At 43.1% G+C, this 19527-nt stretch overlaps 2 protein-coding genes across 7 annotated transcripts in view; one reads left to right on the top strand and one right to left on the bottom strand.

Annotated features, from left to right (window-relative positions):
- The window catches only part of LOC141350397 (brain-enriched guanylate kinase-associated protein), a 169468-nt gene that overhangs the window by 109639 nt on the left and 40302 nt on the right, over positions 1 to 19527 (top strand). The window lies entirely within an intron of this gene.
- Positions 372 to 11389, bottom strand: LOC141350396 (uncharacterized). 2 transcript variants are annotated; one of them, XM_073855481.1, is made up of 3 exons: positions 8892 to 11389; positions 7210 to 7269; positions 372 to 7091 (listed from the first exon to the last, which is right to left on the bottom strand). In XM_073855481.1, the coding sequence occupies exon 3, from the start codon at positions 4132 to 4134 to the stop codon at positions 1318 to 1320; it is 2817 nt and encodes a 938-aa protein (XP_073711582.1). In that variant the 5' UTR covers positions 4135 to 7091; positions 7210 to 7269; positions 8892 to 11389; the 3' UTR covers positions 372 to 1317. The 2 variants fall into 2 exon arrangements, with proteins under 2 accessions (XP_073711582.1, XP_073711583.1); XM_073855482.1 differs by lacking the exon at positions 8892 to 11389 and having other exon boundaries at positions 7210 to 8490.

Genomic DNA, 19527 nt, shown 5'->3' with positions numbered 1-19527 from the left:
TACTAGCATCTTCAAGTGAAATAAAGACAAAAACTGTAGACTTACAAGTTTTATAAATGGGACAGTAAAAGTCATGTCAAAAACATGCTCATATATTATTATGTAACCTGTCTTAAATACATTATTTGATTTACAATGATTTTTTTATTATCTGTCTAAGCAGCACATTTGACACATATCTGTTTTGTGGATTATTTTAACACACTGAATTTTGATAAAGTGCATTTTGCATAATAATTTGGAAAAGCATAATTTGCTATTTTTTTAAGTAATAAAGTATCCTTTGAGATTTTAAATACGTCAAATTATGTATTTAAATAGAATAACATGCACAATGTCATATAACTATTGAGATTAAAATACAATTTGTAAAATTACTGACTTTATTTTAAAAAACAAACAAAAACAGCATGTGCATCATAATTTGGACCATCCATCACTTTCAGAAAATCAAGATCAAGGACATTTTGCAATGCTGATGACTTGATTGCAGAAATAAATCTACACATAAGGTAGTATCTGCTGACATATTTTATTGTCTGTACTAAGTTTAACATTAAAAAAGTCTTATATATCTGTCACAGGGGTGGGTGCCATCCACTGCATCCAAAGAAAATAGGGAAAGCTGTTACACAAAATAATGCCTGTTCTACTGTGACTGCCCTTATGTAACACTTTATGGAGTAATCTGTTCCTGTTACTTGCAATCTTGTAGAAGTGATTTATCTGAAATGGTATAGTCTGCTATTGTCACGAAGTGCACACAGGAGAGATGAGGATGGATCCAAATGCAGTTAAAGAATTTATTTCAACAGGTAAACAAACAAAACACGAGAACACTGGGCAAAAACACCGTAACATTAACACAATGGACCGTGACAAGGGGTGAACAGGAAGTGGATATATACACAACATTGACCAATGAATTAACCAGAACAATGAAACACTATGACAACAAACAAGGGGAGGAGCATGAAGACAATGAGTAACCAGGGTAACAAAGGACTAGGCGGAGACAATAAATCAACACGAGGAGAAACAGGCAAGACTCAAATACAAACATAATCAGAAGAAATAATACTTTAACCACAGGGACAAAACTACTCAAATACAAAGACAGGGTAAGAAACAAAACAAGATATAATGCAAATCAAAAACCATAATCAAAGACCCCAATCAAAAACAGTACATAATACAGTAAACAAGGAACACAGGAATTAATAAACCAAAACATGACAAGGAAATAATAAATCTCAAAAACACACAAACCGGATCCCAACAGTACCCCCCCCCCCTACGGAAACGGATACCAGACGTTTACAAGACAAATAACAAATCAGGTGGGAGGTGGAGCGGAGGCGGAATGGGGGAGGGATGGAGGGCCAACAAAAGTCCAAAAAACAAAACCCAAGGCGGCGCCGGCAGAGCAGGGGGCCAAGGCGGCGCCGCGGGCAGTGACAGAGTCCAAGGCGGCGCCGCGGGCAGCGACAGAGTCCAAGGCGGCGCCGCGGGCTGCGACAGAGTCCAAGGAGGCGCCGCGGGCAGCGACAGAGTCCAAGGCGGCGCCGCGGGCAGCGACAGAGTCCAAGGCGGCGCCGCGGGCAGCGACAGGACGCCAGGGCGGCGCAGGCAGGGCAGGACGCCAGGGCGGCGCAGGCAGGGCAGGACGCCAGGGCGGCGCAGGCAGGGCAGGACGCCAGGGCGGCGCAGGCAGGGCAGGACGCCAGGGCGGCGCAGGCAGGGCAGGACGCCAGGGCGGCGCAGGCAGGGCAGGACGCCAGGGCGGCGCAGGCAGGGCAGGACGCCAGGGCGGCGCAGGCAGGGCAGGACGCCAGGGCGGCGCAGGCAGGGCAGGACGCCAGGGCGGCGCAGGCAGGGCAGGACGCCAGGGCGGCGCAGGCAGGGCAGGACGCCAGGGCGGCGCCGGCAGGGCAGGACGCCAGGGCGGCGCAGGCAGGGCAGGACGCCAGGGCGGCGCAGGCAGGGCAGGACGCCAGGGCGGCGCCCGTGACACTCTGGACCTGTACAAAAGGACAGGCAGAAGAGAGGCTGGCAAAGCCAGGAAACAGGACACAAGACAGGCAAACAGACACTGAGCAGCTTAGACTCTTTTAACACAAACATGGCGAGTTCATGAAGTTCAGTGACACCCATCTTAGGCTGGGCAGAGAGTTCACTGGGCAGCGCACAGGGCAGTTCACTGGGCAGCGCACAGGGCAGTTCACTGGGCAGCGCACAGGGCAGTTCACTGGGCAGCGCACAGGGCAGTTCACTGGGCAGCGCACAGGGCAGTTCACTGGGCAGCGCACAGGGCAGTTCACTGGGCAGCGCACAGGGCAGTTCACTGGGCAGCGCACAGGGCAGTTCACTGGGCAGCGCACAGGGCAGTTCACTGGGCAGCGCACAGGGCAGGACATTAGACAGAGCACAGAGTTCAAAAATAGTCATTTTAAGTGGGGCAAACAGTTCAGAGTCAAATGAGACCGTGTAGATGGGTGCAAAAAGTCTATGTGATTCAAAAGCCATCTTGGCTAGGACTGAAAGCTTATGAAGCTTAGGTGAGCACATGAAAACTGGCCTACATGACGCAGAAAGTACAGGATTAACCATCTTATCCTTGACAGGAAGCACAGGAGGCTCGGTGACAGGCTTTATGGTAAAATCAATACACTTGGAAACAGTAGGCTCAGCAAACTTAGTCAAGGCACTTAACTCAAAAAACTCAACTTCAGTCCTTACATTTACCATAGAAATTGTCTCAGACTCACATGACTTTAGTGACTCAGGTGGATTAATGGTGACAAAAGACTCAGTGATGTGCTGGGTATGAGGTTCAGGTTCGGTCCCTCTAGTCGTTGAAAAAGGTGAAGACACAGGTCCAGAACCTCCAACCGTGACAGGTAGCACATCAGTATCCTCCAACGATTCAGTCTCAGGGGCTTGGGAGACATCACAGGAGAAAGACGAACAGAAGACAGACCACACACACCCCAGGGCTACGGCAAATGTAGACAGAGCAGAGTTCAAAGGACATACCTCTGTTGCCTCCTTGAGAACAGGGGGAGGCTTGACAACAGCTCTTCTGAGAGGTATAGTCCTAGCAACGGCACGCTGGAGAATGGGTGCTGGAAAGGGTACAGCTGTCTGGAACACTGGTGCAGGAATGGCAACTGCCATACTGAGGACTGGTGTAGATCTGACAAGTGCCCTTCTAAAAACAGGTGCAGGATAAAGCATAGCTCTCTGAAGAGTGGGTGCAAGTATATCGGTGGCCATTTCAACCACTGGTGCAGACTTAACCATAACGCTGGGGACAACTGAAGACTTAACGGCGGACATCTTGACAATAGGTGTAGATTTAACTGGCTCCGTAATAAAAGGTGTTCTTCTGATAGCCAGTCTAGAGCCTCTTCCAGGCCTAGCTGGTGTGATGGATTCAGATAAGGCTGATCTAGGAGCAAACGTGACAACAGCCTCCCGTACAGAGATCAATGGAGTATCAGCTAGACTTGAGATCAACCGCTGCGTCTGGGCACCAGCTGAAAGAACTGGAGAGGCGACCCTCTTGTGACGCGGCCCGGGTGTGGTGGCTGCCCTCTTGTGGAGAGACTCGGACGTCTTCGCCGAACAGATGGGGAGAGAGAGATCAAAGTCAACGCTGTCAACGGACTGCTCGTGTGTGGATCTCCTCCCTCTCCGCCGACTGCGCGAACAGCGCGAGGAAGACGCGCTCACCGGCTCAGCAGTCATTGACGAGGAGTTTGAAGACTTCGCCTCGGGCAGCTCCGGCGTGAATGAAACACGCCCTCTAAGACGCAAATCTGCGTGACGAGCAAAGGCGAAAAAATCCAGCACATCAAGCTCATAAATCTCACTCATAGGAAACGGCTCACCCAAACAGTGGTTAAACCACACTTTCATCTCTGTGTGGTTGAGACGAAGATCGCGGGAATCCGCCCAGAATCTACGAGCGAATTCCTCCACAGATTCATCCCGCGGACGTAGTGAAGCTAGTTTGGTGCGTCTCTTCCTGAATTCCTTCTCCGACATGGCAGGAGACAAACAGACATCAGAACAAACAACTCCTTTAGCGGAGTTCACAAAAACTGCTGGATCCTGTGATTGACGGTCCATTCTGTCACGAAGTGCACACAGGAGAGATGAGGATGGATCCAAATGCAGTTAAAGAATTTATTTCAACAGGTAAACAAACAAAACACGAGAACACTGGGCAAAAACACCGTAACATTAACACAATGGACCGTGACAAGGGGTGAACAGGAAGTGGATATATACACAACATTGACCAATGAATTAACCAGAACAATGAAACACTATGACAACAAACAAGGGGAGGAGCATGAAGACAATGAGTAACCAGGGTAACAAAGGACTAGGCGGAGACAATAAATCAACACGAGGAGAAACAGGCAAGACTCAAATACAAACATAATCACTAGAAATAATACTTTAACCACAGGGACAAAACTACTCAAATACAAAGACAGGGTAAGAAACAAAACAAGATATAATGCAAATCAAAAACCATAATCAAAGACCCCAATCAAAAACAGTACATAATACAGTAAACAAGGAACACAGGAATTAATAAACCAAAGCATGACAAGGAAATAATAAATCTCAAAAACACACAAACCGGATCCCAACAGCTATACCATGCTGTGGATGTTTTATGAGTCTGTGGTGTCTGGGGGTCTGTTGGGTGAGGTATGAAAGTGGCGGACAGAAATAAACTGGACAAATTCATTAGAGGCGCTGGACTGTACTTGGTATGGAGCTGAACTCTGTTCACTCTGTTCTGTTGTGGCTGAGAAAAGAATACTGTCAAAACTATATTCAATTTTGAGCAATCCCTTTCACCCACTACATAGGGTGCTGGCCGAACAGAGAAGTACATTTAGTCAGAGACTGATCACTGCTAAGTGTTCTACTGAGCGTTTTAGCAGATCCTTTATACCTGTGGTCATGAGGCTGTTTAACTCCACTTTGTAAGTGCTGGGACAATGCACTATTGAAGTAAATTACCTTTTTTATATGGGAAAAATTATAGTTTTTTTTCTTATCTATTAATTTTTAAATCATGGATGAGCAGTTGCGTTTTTATTTCTTTTTTCTTTAATTTCTTTCTTTTCTATAATTGTAACATTTAAGCAATTTTCCCCTGGGATTATTAAAGTTCTTTGAATTAAATTAATCACTAGGATTAATCTTAGCCTGGTTGTTAGCCTGCTCTGGAGCAGGCTAGCTGCAAAGAGTAAATCTCCATAGTAACTTCATCTAGATTAATTTAGCCTCCCTTCATGCAACCGAGTCAGGGCTAAATTCAGCCAGGATAACTGGAAAATCCCAGCTTAATCCCTTATCTTGCTTTTGTGCAATACCCCTCTGGACTGAACACATCTACGTGCCAGTATTTACATATAGTCTCTCTCTCTCACTCACTCACTCACTCACTCATTCACATACACACAATCACACACACACACACACATTCTGGTTTCCATGTTTTGTGGGGACATTCCATAGACGCAATGCATTTTATACTGCACAAACTGTATATTCTATTCCCCTAACCTACCCCATTCCCTAACCCCAACCATCACAGAAACCCTTCTCCTACTTCACATTTTCAAGAAACATCATTCTGTTTGATTTATAAGCTTGTTTCCTCATGGGGACCTCAAAATGTCCCCACAAGGTCACATAAACACTGGTATTCCTATCTTTGTGGGGACAATTGGTCCCCACAACGTGATAATTACCAGGTACACACACACACACGCACACACTCTCACACACACTCACTCACTCACTCACTCTCTCTCTCTCTCTATCTCTCTCATGCTATCTTACACAATGCTACCTCGTTGTCATTTGTAATTAGCAACAGGAAATGTGGCACATTATACTACACTTTTAAATGGTTCACCTATGTTTACATGCTTAAATGCCTATGTACTACTGTTCCCTTTAATTGTTATGCCGCGGTGTGGCGGTGTCATGTGTGCGAGGGCCCTTCCATCACTGCTTGCAGTTTTAATTAACAATTTGTTTTCACAACATCCACATGTTTTACTAGGCTAATTCATAATTTGAATTAATAATAATTGTAATAGTAATTACGAAATATTATAATGATTCATTCCAAGGAACAAACTGTTGAATATTGGGAACGAATTCTAAATTTATGGCCATACTTCAGACTAAGCAAGAAAAATTATTGTTAATTTGTGTCCATAATGTAGCTTAATAGGTGAACGATATTACGTAGCCAGAATTGTGTCTGCATTTCATCCTGATCGTATTCACGTCTCCATCTTACCTTCATGTCTCTATTTATCATCGAATATTTGCTACCTCTCTCCGCACTCCCTTTCAATTTCTTCTCCCTGCTCAATCTTAACTTAGATTTTTACTTTACATTTATGTATAAGGCTTGAATTCCATAACTTATTGCTAAACGTTTTCACAGATTCTCGAACTAGCAAATTATCAAAGTGTGTTCTGGGTTGCTGAGCGTAATGAGGGAGCGGATGGAATATTCGGAAAGGTGCTTTTGCGCTCTCAACGCTCCGCTCCCGCTAAGCTCTGCTCACATGCTCTGCCCTGAAACGTCAGGTAAAGGGCACAGGCTCTCAACTGAAGGAATACATATGCCTACAAATCAAATGCTTTGGTAAAGTCACACAAATTAAACATTGAACACTGAAGTTTATAATTACTATGTTTTAGGTTTTTTACAGTGGGTCATACTCAGGGCCGTTTGAAGGAATTTGGGGGCCCCAAGCAAAATGGACATGGAGGGCCCCCCCACACGCACGCAAAGCCTACAGGAACCACAGCAGCCATACAGTTTAAGGTTTATTTACACAGTTTGGTGGGAATTCAATAGTGATTTGCACTGTTTTTTTTTCTAACAATATGACAGTACACACTTATCAGTTTAAACTCTGGGCTGGGCATGATATCAGCTAAAATTATAGAGCTTGTGGTACCTTGTGCTATAGAGGAAACATCAGCACTGAGAAGTGATGCATCTGTTGATGTTGAGGATGACGTTGATGGTGTAGCTGGGAAAATAATTGAAAAAAAATCAGAAATTACCTGTTAAGTATCACCATTTCACTGTTAGCATATTGAAAGAGGTCACTATAAACAGCTCAGCTCAGTGAGAGAAATTTACTCTACCTTCATCAGTGGATGTATCCTTAGGAAGAGCCTGCGCGCTGAGAAATTTAAGCAAAGCACCTTAAGAGAGAAGGAAAAGATGGTAACACTTTATAATAACAATCATATAAAGATGGTAAATTGATAGTTAATTAATCTTTTATTGTCATTTAGCTGTTGGCAAACAGTCTTTTTACTGTTAAAGATGCAGTGTGTAATTTTTAGAAGGATCTCTTGACAGAAATGCAAAATAATATACAAAACTATATTATCAGGGGTATATAAAGACCTTTTTATAATGAACCGTTATGTTTTTATTACCTTAGAATGATACGTTTTTATCTACATACACAGAGGGTCCCCTTATGTGGAAGTCGCCATTTTGTGACGGCATGTTTCTACAGAAGCCCTTAATGGACAAACTTTTTTACTAAGCTGTCTCCAACGATGACATCTTTTTCTGGTGTTGGCTATCGTAGCTTCTATATGCATTTCAAAAGCAAAGGGTAAGCAGTGGACTTAGCCATTAGTTGCAATTCGCAACCTCACCACTAGATGCTGCTAAAATTTACACACTGCACCTTTAACAAACAATGAAATTATAATTAAATGACTAATTATTAGTAGTGTTGTTGTAAATTAACAGTTTATTGTAACACACATATCTATCATATAATATATTAGGTATCGGGTAATGATTAAAAATGCTTGTAGATCTTTAAGAAACCATTTTTAAAACATCTATAAACATTACATAGATAGACGGACCAAATAGTCCTAATACTTTGTTAAGGGTTACTAACTTAGTTGGTTTGTAAACTGTCTATAAACATAGACAAAGTTGCAACAAATGACTATAATACTTTGTTAAATAGTTAATAAACAGTACCAGTAAAACATATGGGTTGTCCTGATACTGTACTTGTAACAGTGTAAACATTGCTACACAGAATAAAGTAACTGTTCAAGATCCATTGGTAACTAATGTCATATTTGCATAAACTGTCACTACTGTATATCCTGACACTAGCACATTAAGATAAGCTATGAAAAAATAATGTTCCTCTGCCTCTTTCTGGTAAATAACGTATAGATTGTTTACAAAGTATTTATTAAGTAAAACGATCGGGTTGCTAACAGTTAAATGACAATAACTAAAGATTAAATAACTAATAATTTACCATCTATTAATGATGGTTATTATAAAGTGTTACCGAAAAGATATGTTAGCAATAGCATTTCCATATTTTGATATTTATAAGAGATGCGGCTGCTTTCACAACCACCAATGCTTAAAAACTTCCCAAGCTATAGTTTGATGCACAGAATTTATCGTGTCGTTTTCATAACCCCATTTGGTAAATAAATTATTTTGTTAAATAGATTATCTGGGTGTGGAATAGTTCGTTTCATTAGCACTTTTATTAAAACCTATTACAAAGCTACAGCAACGTCATGGAATTAAACAGAGATTTTTGAACCGATCTTAGTCTTCCTTATCTCGTTAAAAACATATTACAGTATGTAACCATATTCCATTTGTTCGATAACAAAGTTGACTAACTGTTCGTTACAAGCAGCATTTGCCATCATGCAGGTATAGCTAACATAAACAGATTTTTGCTACTGCCTACCTGCTGCAAAATTACATCATTTGCACAAGACAAGTAGAGCTATTTCATCCAATGTAAATTATTACTTACCACTATCTTGTTTTTTCATACTCCTCTTCCTTTCTTTTCTTTCTTTTCTGGCTTCCAAAAGCATAAATCCGCTTGATGATGACTGCCGAAGTTTTGTATTTTCCCGGCAGCAGAGATCACATGGTTGGCTGGCTGCCTGTTGTAAGCGACTAGTACTGAGAGGGGGCCCCCTTGAGGGGGATTCCGATAATAACAGTGTCATTGCACTTTACTGCATTGCATTGACTATCAAAGGGACACAGTTTGTCGTTGCATTTATTCTCAACCAGTCGTTGTCTTGGGGCCCTAAAAAATTCCGGGGCCCCAAGCAATTGCTTGGTTTGCTTGCCTTGTCGCGACGGGCCTGGAAGAAGCCTAATGTAATAAATAAATGACGGTGGATTATGAACTCGCCAAAACGAAAAAGAATGCCCAACTGGATGCAGGATCAGTTACTGCTGCTGTCATAGTTGGTGCTGGAAAAAGAAACATAATAAAAGGGAAATTCGGCACTGAGATATCAAGCAAAATTAAGCGTGAGTAGTGGGAGACAGTGATGCGCGGGTCAATGTACAAAACAACCGGCACCCGACCAACGTTTTCAAATAACCCCCCCGCAACTCGGACCGCAAAAAATAAAAAATAAATATAGGCCCGCATTTTTTTAAAAGTAATAATTGTTTAAAATAGTTAACTGGCATTTTTATTTCAAATGACCTGACCGACCGCGACCCAAATATCATAAAAAATATTTTTGGATGACTCATAACCGCAGGCACCCGCTCATTTCGGATCAACTCGCACATCACTGATGGGAGAGGATTTGTTTGCCGATCAATGCAGCATTCCCGCTTGTGTCGCGGACCCCGGACGACTGTGAGAGGCAGTGGTATGCATTACAATCGCAGTCAAGGGTTGAGATTGCAGCCTTTAAGCATGGCAACAGGTTGGCGAACAATATTAAATATATAATATCATTATTGTTTCATGTAATTCTAAAAACTTTCTGCTTGTCATGAATGTAATGAATTATGAAAGAAATGTCATAAAAATATGCTTACATTAAAGTGTGCTTTTAAGTCTAGGCAATGCTTTTGAGATGGTGAAACTGTCCATGTATGTGTTAATCAGCACCTAAGCCATTCTAGGATCCTTTGTGAATAGGTCTTAGTGAGTTAGGAGTCCTCTCGACTTCTTTTAAGCTGTCCCAGACTTAGGTGCTACTTTTAGGGCTAAAATGCTTCGTGAATTGGAGTGACACGCCCATTATTTTTAGAAGTTGCTCCTAAATTCGCCAGTTAGGAGCTACTTTTAGCCTTAAAATTCTTTGTGAATACGGCCCCTGGCCCATAGAGTTTTTAATTATCTTTTTCAGTTCAAAGGCATCACCACATACCTCCTCATCAGTTATACAGAGTCCCATCTCAAAGTCACTTTTTCCAAATTTGGATGATATCAATGGCATTATACACATTATAGATAAAACACTACTGTCTGGTAGCATCCTAAAATGAAGAAAACCCTGATCACATTAAAATCACAATAAATTATGAAAAGAAAACTTCAACAGGACAACAATTTGTCAATCAATGGAGGAAAACCCTGAAAAAATACAATATACAATAACAATAAAATAATTTCACGGGATATCACATAAAATGAAGGGACCAGCTGAATTTGGCCTGCGAGCCTTGAGTTTTACACCACTGAGCTAATCAATTTAAGGCGTTATAGGTGATCAGCAATATTTTACATGTATGTGATACTTGTAGCCAGTGTTGCTAGAATTGGACTTATGTGGCTATACTTCTTGTAAGAACTTCTGCACTCCGGATATCCATGACACCCCAGCAATGAGTTATAATAGAGTTGTGGGAACCTCGGGCATGTAGCCAGGCCTGAAGGCACAAATCGTTGACCAAAAATGCATGGAGGTCCCCTATGCTCTTAATGGAGAACAATGCAAGTAGTATTTCAGTTTTCATTGTGAGAAATTTGATACTCACAGTATACAGAGGCTCGAAGGGGGCGTCCTGAAGGGCTTTCAGCACCACCGACAAGTCCCAAGGAGGAATAGAGGCAGCTAAGCGGCCATTCCCAAACTGTGGTCCGCGGACCACTAGTGGTTTGTAAGGGTACTGCAGGTGGTCCGTGTGAAGGCAAAATAAGAATATGTATATTTTAAGAATATGCAGTGTTGTGCCTGAACAAGTTCATTGAACAAAAGTTCATAAACTCCTTCATATTTCGGGCGAACGTGAACTGAACGTACTGTATTACTGCATGATGAATGTTACTGTGAACTCATTCATTCTGGTGCCTGTGAACGGCACGCTCTCTCAGTTTAACATCGTTCAATAGGGTGCCAGGTTTCTATAGAGTCTTCCAGGCGAAAACCCGACTAAAACACACTGTAAACATGCCTTAATGTGTAGCGGAAAAAACACCCAATCTGGCAACACCGCCACCAGTCAGTGTTCACCAGTCACACTGCATGCGTCATCCAAACAACACAGACGCTGCTGAAATTCCTGCCGCGCCACTCAAATAGTTTAACATTAAATAACATCATATTTGTCTTAAATCGTTAACGATTAACATAGGCTGCTAACGCATATTCTGGATCTTGAAGTAGACTTTGACTGAGCTCACACTATTTAACGTGCGGTATGCAATACCTGCGAGTTGTCATACACGCAATGCCTACCAGCACTTCTCGCCCGGGGTGCGACCCCCACCTGGCTAGCCTTTCAAGGTATATGCAAGCAAAAATAAAAATTAAAAGACAGTCAATGCTAATGTAAACCCTGGTTGGATAAGATTTAAAGTTGGATATGAAGATGAAATCTGAAGCATTTAGCTTCAGAGTTAAAACTTAAAATAATTGCTGTCTGTGGTGGTTCTAGATGGGCTAGAATGGCAATCATTTAAAAATAATAATATGGGAAAAAAAGAATTATAAATTAGTTCATTTTTGGAACTGTGAACTAGTTAAATTTTTTTAAATATGAACTATGAACTGAACTAGTTCATTTTAAAAGTTGTGAACTGTGAACTAAACTAGTTCATGTAGAACTTTCCCAACACTGAGAATATGTATTTAAATAATACTGATATAAGAATATTGCTATACATTTTAAATTAAATTGTCAAGTTATTGTGTGATTACTAAAATAGGCCAGTGGCGCTTGGCTGTGACGTTCAAGTTCAGTGGCGTACAAAATCGATTGGTGTATGAATATGTGGCAGCCGTTTTGTGCACTAAACTTTCTTTTAAGAAACCTGTTGTACTTATGTGATGACCGGTTATAGTTTTAGTGCTAGTAAGACTATTTAGATGTGCAGATTAATTCAGGACTTTGTGTAGACATATTTTATAATAAGTATTATGAGGTGGTCCGCGAAAATTCTTGATTACAAATAGTGGTCGACACACACAAAAAGTTTGAAAACCCCTGGCGTAAAGGATTCAGCCTTCGTGCACCTCTTAAAAATCGAATGACCAGATCATGCTGAACCACTGATCTACTGTTTACCGGCACGTGGGGTGCGGATATTGCTTTTCCAAACGATCCTGGAGATATAAAAGCATAATACTGGTTTCATTTCAGCAAATAAGCCTGTCTCGTAGATGGAGCTCTTGCTGCAGATATAGTGTTTGATACCGCTTGCGGTAAATCACCGAGAACCTCCGCGTCCTGTCCAAAGACTACACATGGAGGTTCCACCGGTTGAGCCCGGGTGCCAAAATGTGCTTGAGAAAGAAAGCTAGCCCGAAATGTGAATGCCACGAAGAGACCTCAGGTTCTTCTGACTGCAGATTAGGAGGCAACATGCGAGATGCCACAGGTTATGAGAGCGTAAACCGCCCTGGCGATTGAAATATGCAACAGTTGCATATATCAATAATGCCCGCAAATTTGGGGGGGTGCCGAGCGAATTGGATCACATAGCCGAGACAAATCGTGCGTAAAAGCCAACGTGATGGCAGGGAAGCTCTTTTCATGATTTTCTCTTTTTGCACGATCTGTGTATCCGCTGCGAGCGGAGGGTTGGTGGTTGCCAATGAGCTCTGTGTGAACAAACCGACCGTGGTGTTGTGTAAAGAAACACTCACCTGACTAGGGATGTCCCAATCCGATCACATGATCGGAAATCGGCCCGATCACGTGGTTTCAGACTCGATCGGAATCGGACGTTACCTCCCGATCAGGACTCGGCTACATATGCAGGGTTTAAAGGTCACGTTCTTCCTGATACCATTTTTTAAACCCTAGTTAGTGTGTAATGTTGCTATAATAGCATAAATAATACCTGTAAAATGATAAAGCTCAAAGTTCACTGCCAGGTGATATATTTTCTTCAATAGAATTCCTCTTTAAAAGCCTACAACGAACGGTCGGTTTGGACTACAGCCCTCTATTTCCTGCTTTAATGACATCAGTAAAACAGTTTGTTGACTAAACTCCGCCCACATGAATACGTCAGTCACCAGCTTTGGCTCAAATGGCTCTGCTAAGCTAAGCTGCTATCGAATCACAGCACACTAAACAAACTACACAATCAGAACTTGTTACGTATTTCTGAAGGAGGGACTTCACATAACATGGAAGACATCAGCCTGTTTTGAGGACAGTGAAAACAGTGCTATACAATAAGTAAATTGTGTGAAAAATACCGCGTTTTTTTACATGTGAAACATGAACACATGTTATATTGCCCACTATAAACACAATCAAAGCTTCAAAATCACAGACAGAGCGGGAGCTTTAAAATCCGGCGTCAATGTCTCGCTCTACTCCGCGGCAGTGTACGCGCTGCGCTGGTGCGTGTGAACTGACGAGAAGAGAATAGGCTTGTTCGACTTCATGCGGCGCCACAAGAATCGGCAGCCAGATGACGTCAAAGTTTTGCGAGAGCGATTTAAAAGCAAAGTCCTCCTTTTGCGGATCACTCTCGCGGTAGTTTGACTTCACCCGGCTGTCGATTGTTGCAGCGCCGCATGAAGTCGATCAAGCCTATTGACGTCTTTTCTTTCATAGGCTTTACACTCGTGCGTGAAGGGAACCCACGACAAAACTGGGTTTTACCGCTCATATATTCAATTCAATTCAATTTTATTTATATAGCGCTTTTCACAATTTGGTAATTGTATCAAAGCAGCTTTACATAATAGATGCAGTGAAAAGCACAGAAAATCGACAGATAGCACAACATAATACACGATAGCACAAGCAGCTAAATTTGCTGCGGCTTTAAATCAACATTATAACAAACGTATTACTAATGTGACGTATAGAAGTTAAGCCCAAGAAGGCTGCCTCCCCGGGTTGAAAAAACCCCTAGGAGAAAAAAACCCGGATTTTTAGCCGGGGAAGTAAAAAAAAGTCCTAGGAGGAAAAAACCCTTTGGATATATATATATATATATATATATATATATATATATATATATATATATATATATATATATATATATATATATATATATATATATATATATATATATATATATATACACATTGAAACGGATAAGAAGATTAAGCGGATATTAAGCGGGTTCCGCCGGTGGTCATTGGTCAGGCATCGGCTATAAAATAAACGACGCTTTGATAGTTTTGTCATCATGTGCTCAGACGCAGCTCCGCGTCTCACTCAGAACCTCAAGAACGCACATTCGCGCAGGATCATTTAACATGGAAATTTGATATGGCTGCCACGTATCCCTGCAAGGTAGATTCCTTCAAACCATCTTCTAAAAGAGACTGAAGAAAAGACAAGACAACAGGCATGCCACACGAGACTGGGTCCACACCACTGGGATGACACCAGCGAACAAACCTCTCACACCTACCAGCATAGAGGGCCCTGGTGGAGGGTGCCCTTGCTGCCTGCAAGGTTGTTAAGACATTCTGGTCCAGACTGCCTGGCTGACGCTGTGTAATGGTCAAACATGCAGTCTGAGTAGCAGGGTTCAGGTGGCAGAGCTGTCTGCAACCCTGTGTTATAATAGTAGAAAAGAGACCGCACTCAGAGACTGAATAAAGTACAAAAACTGTATTAAAGTACCTAATAATACTAACAGGCCATGACAAACAAAAGACAAACGTTTCGGGCTTAGCCCATCAATGTGACACTGATGATGGGCTAAGCCCGAAACATTTGTCTTGTGTTTGTTATGACCTGTTAGTATTACTCAGTACTTTAATACAGTTTTTGTACTTTATTCAGTCTCTTTTCTACTATTATACTATTTTATCTTGGTGTTATGCACCGGCATACTATTTGGACATTAGGCGCAGACGCCACTTTTCTCATGTGCAACCCTGTGTTAACATATCCCACCTGAGGGGAAGACACCACTGAGATCCCGCAAGCAGAGCCACCAGATCAGGCATCCATGATCAATTTGGCCAGTCTGGTGCCACAAACAGCACCCTGGCTTGGAAACTCCATATCTTGGCCAGCACTGCTGGGAGTAACCGAAACAGAGGTAAGGCATAGAGGAGGACTCAAGGCCACTCATTCGTGAGGGCATCTATCCCCAACATCCCTTTGGGACCTGTCATGGAGTACCAGAGAGGGCAGTGCGTTGTTTCCTGGGACGCAAATAGGTCTACTGATGCCTGTCCATACCTCTTCCAGATCTCCTGCACAATGTTTGGGTGCAGCCGCCATTCTCCTGGCCTCGGCCCCCCCTGGACAGAAGGTCTGCTGCCACATTGTCCACTCCTGACAGATAGACTGCCCGCAAGGACAGGTTGTGCACATGAGCCCACCGAAGGAGTTTGTAAGCCCTCTGATGGAGGAACACAGAACGTGTCCCCCCTGGGGGTTGATGTACGACACCACCATCGAACTGTCTGTCCGAACCAGGACATCCCGTGCCTGCAGACTTGGTCAGAAATACACCAAGGCTCAACACACAGCCTCGAGCTCCAGCAGATTTATGTGAGCCCCCTGCCATGTAGATTCTCACAGACATTGGGCTGGAAAGCCTCACCACATGGTTCCCCAGCCCAGACTGGAGGAGTCCATAGTCACGGTTTCCCTTAAACACTGCTGGCCCAGAGGTACACCCTCCTGCAGGTCTAGGGCAGCCAGCCACCAGTGTATGCCTGGAACTCAGCCTGCATTCAGCTGCAGAACACGTTGCCCGTCCTCCTAGGGGCTCACCTTGTTCCTCAAGAATCACTGCTGAAGCGGCCACATATGAAGCAAGCCTAGTGGCACAACCTGAGCTGCTGCTGCCATTAGGCCAAGCAGCCTCTGACTGGACTTTACAGATATTTGCTTTGCCCCTAGAAGTTGGGACAAGCTCTTCCTCAACACAAGCTGTCTCCGAGGAGACAGCCAGGCTCTCATTGTGGTAGAATTTAGCACCAGATCCAGGTACTCTATTGTGGTGCAGGGAACCAGCACACTTTTCTCCTTGTCCAACACCAAGCCCAGCTTGAGGAGGTGTGCCAACACCACCCCTGTGTCGATCTTTGCCTGCTCTCTGGTTGGGGCACAAATCAACCAGATAGTTCAGCACGCAAAGTCCCTGGTGCTGGAGCGGGATGAGAGCCGCATCCATGCATTTGGTGAAAGTGCGAGGCGCCAGAGACAGACCAAAAGGGAGAACATTGTACCGGTATGCTGCCCCTTGAAAGAAAAAACGGAGATACTTTCTGTGGTGTCTGTGGATTGGGATGTGAAAATATGCATCCCTTCTGAAGGGGGCCCAAAGAATTCACCTGGCACCACTGGAGCCACAACCACTGCCATGCAGTCCTGGTCTGTTATATTGGCCTGAAAGAGCCAAACCTGATGTTGTGCTTCGACCATCGAAGCCATGGGCTGACCCAGAGCCTGAGCATGAGCACTGGTTCCTCGAAGCAGTATGTCCATAACTCGCAGCATCTCTGTAATCTCACCCCCTGGGGCAGAGGATGCCATATCTTGCAGCAGCCCCTCCAAATACACCAGCAGAAGGGAGTTGGTGCATGACAACCTGCCAGCCAATGCTGAGGCCTAATAAGCCTTCTGCAGTTGGAAATCAACAGCCCTGCAATGCTTGTTTGGATGAAATGCATCCCTGCCAGCCTTAGCTGTTTCTCTTCAATTCAATTTTATTTATATAGCGCTTTTCACAAGTGTTAATTGTTGCAAAGCAGCTTTACATGAGAAGATGTAGAGGAGAACACAGAAAATCAATAGATAATATAAGAAGTAGAGATAGCGGTTAAACCGTACAAGCGAGCATATTAATAATGTAACGTATACAGTAAAGTGCTAAGTTAAGCCAAAGTTGGCTGATTCTCCCTGGGACAGAAAAAAACCCCTAGGAAAAAAAACCCAATGGGAAAAACTCCTAGAAGGACAAAAACCCTTGGGAGGAATTAATATATATTTATATATATATATAGATACAGTAGGGATAGGAGGCGGGTAAGCGGATTAAACTGGTTTAGCCGGTGGTCGTTGGTCGGGCATCGGCTGGTCATCACGTTGAAGGACAGCCAGTGGATCAGTGATGCGATGATCTTCACAGCAACAGGAACTGGGTGTGGTGGAGGACGAGACAGGGAGAGAAAAACAGAATTTCTATTAGTGTAGGGGCCGTTCGCATGTAATGCAAGTGTCAAACATTATAGTGGTTCAAGTCAGCATCGCAAAGGTAGGCCCCACCACAGGAGCCGCAGCCAGCCCCCAGGTTGCAGCCCCAGCCAAGGAAGCCAGCTGTGTTCTGGGCAGTGGTCTTGACCTCTGGGCTTTCCAGGAAGAGTGCAGCTCCACCATAAAATCAGGCAGGACTGGAAGCCCTTCAGACTTGCGTCAACGCGGACCTCTGTCAAAGACTGAAGCCCCCGTGGCGGAGGTCAGAGGCGGCAACTTAGCATGATCTGCAGCTCTCACAATCACAGCTCTGCTCAAACTCAGAGCAGTCACCAGGGCCCTCAGAGACCTCGAGGTTTGGCGAAAGGATTCCATGGGAAACTAAGACACCTGAGGCTGCCAATGACAGCTCATCAGGGCTGAGACGCCGACGCCGAGCCGCTGACTCGCTCCAACCTGCTGGACTCTGCACCTTTTACTTCCTCCAATTGACGCCGCAAGCACTGCACATCTTGTTCCACATGCTTGCGTTTGTGGGTGCGCTTTAACCCAGCAGCCTTTTGCACAGGGACTTAACCTTTGGCTTGCATCTCCTGGCCACTGGGTGGGATGCTCTCTTCCTTCGACATGTCACCAGCTCAGAGCTTGTACGTGTATTGAGGGGGGTTTCACTTAGGTAGCTTTTGTCCTCACAGACAAAGAGGCTCCCAGAGGCACATAACTACCAAATAAGTATGTATCAAATAAATATATTTATTCAGGTAGCTTTTGCCCACTCAAACACGAAAAATCAAAACTTGCTCCACTCCATTGCGCCACAAGATCCTATGGAAAACCATGACACACTGGCTCAAATCTGCTACACTACGGTGGCTATGTAACAATCACTAATCGAAACAGGAACACGTTTTTAAGCAGTGACTTACTCCCTCTCAGGGGCAGAGGCCCTACTTTAGCAATAATTTCCAATATAGATGAAAAACCATCACTAACTTATATTATGTCGATGTTCTCTGTGCATGTGGTATGTGTTCCCTGTTTTCAGAAAAGCAAGTGATATACTCACATTCAACAACAACTATATTATTGCAAAGTAAAGATAATACTGCATGTTTTGGCATTCGGTAGCATATTGCAGTAGTTTATTTGTTACAGAATGAGATGCACAGTGTTCTTTTAATGTTCTTTTTCTTTAATTTTCAGAAAACTTATCAACAAAATATTGATTAAAATTAAGAGACAAATTATATTAAACAAAATTAAACTCGAAAATTATGTCTTATGACCCATTCCATTTCTACCTTCATATTAGCCTTCAATCCAATACAACGACCAATATATGGCATTTATGATTACAGTCTGTCTTGTAATAATCGAATGAAATCGAAACAAACATTAACAACTTTACAACAATATTTAAACACAACAATACTCAAACATAAATATAAAACAGTCATTCTCTATTAGGATACATGTTGAAAACAATCTGATATAGCGTTTATAATAGTTGCACTAAGTTTACTATTTTGGGCAAAACCTCCGTTGCAAAACTGAATAAAAATTAATCACTTTCACTTTGAAAATGATGCCCTGTCACATTAAAACCACCATTTAGTCGTTTCAAAGTTAACTGCACGCTGAAAAAGTTTGGGAACCACTGCCCTAGCGTACTCATGGGCCAATATGCCTGGCATACTCTGCACCCCCCCAACGGTGCCCCTGACTTTATAGTAGACGAAAAGCAGTAGGTGATGCGAGTAGTGTGTCAAATTTATAATATTCCAACAGTAGGCGAAAAGTACCCTTCTACTACTAGGATGACCTACTAGTTCCGGCAACGTCCCGAAGTGTTCATTCAAAGAACCCTTTACTATCCCATGAGCCCCCCAGAGAGGAGTTATCCAACAAAAAAGAAAAAGGAGAGGCAGTGTTTTATTAAAAAATGTACAAAAGCGGTAAGGCATACATATATTAAACAGCTGTTCCTTGTTATTCCAGTTAACAACTAACTTTTTGTTATGATGACATATGTCATGTGATGTATCAACATGGCGGAT

Source organism: Misgurnus anguillicaudatus, chromosome 18 (assembly GCF_027580225.2).
Source record: "Misgurnus anguillicaudatus chromosome 18, ASM2758022v2, whole genome shotgun sequence".
Taxonomy (NCBI): domain Eukaryota; kingdom Metazoa; phylum Chordata; class Actinopteri; order Cypriniformes; family Cobitidae; genus Misgurnus; species Misgurnus anguillicaudatus.
The sequence above is the reverse complement of the archived record's forward strand: the minus strand, read 5'-3'. Positions and strand labels throughout refer to the sequence as shown.

What these genes read in the sequence shown, in the direction of transcription:
- LOC141350396 (XM_073855481.1), bottom strand. Translation starts at nt 4,134, where the DNA reads ATGGACCGTCAATCACAGGATCCAGCAGTTTTTGTGAACTCCGCTAAA.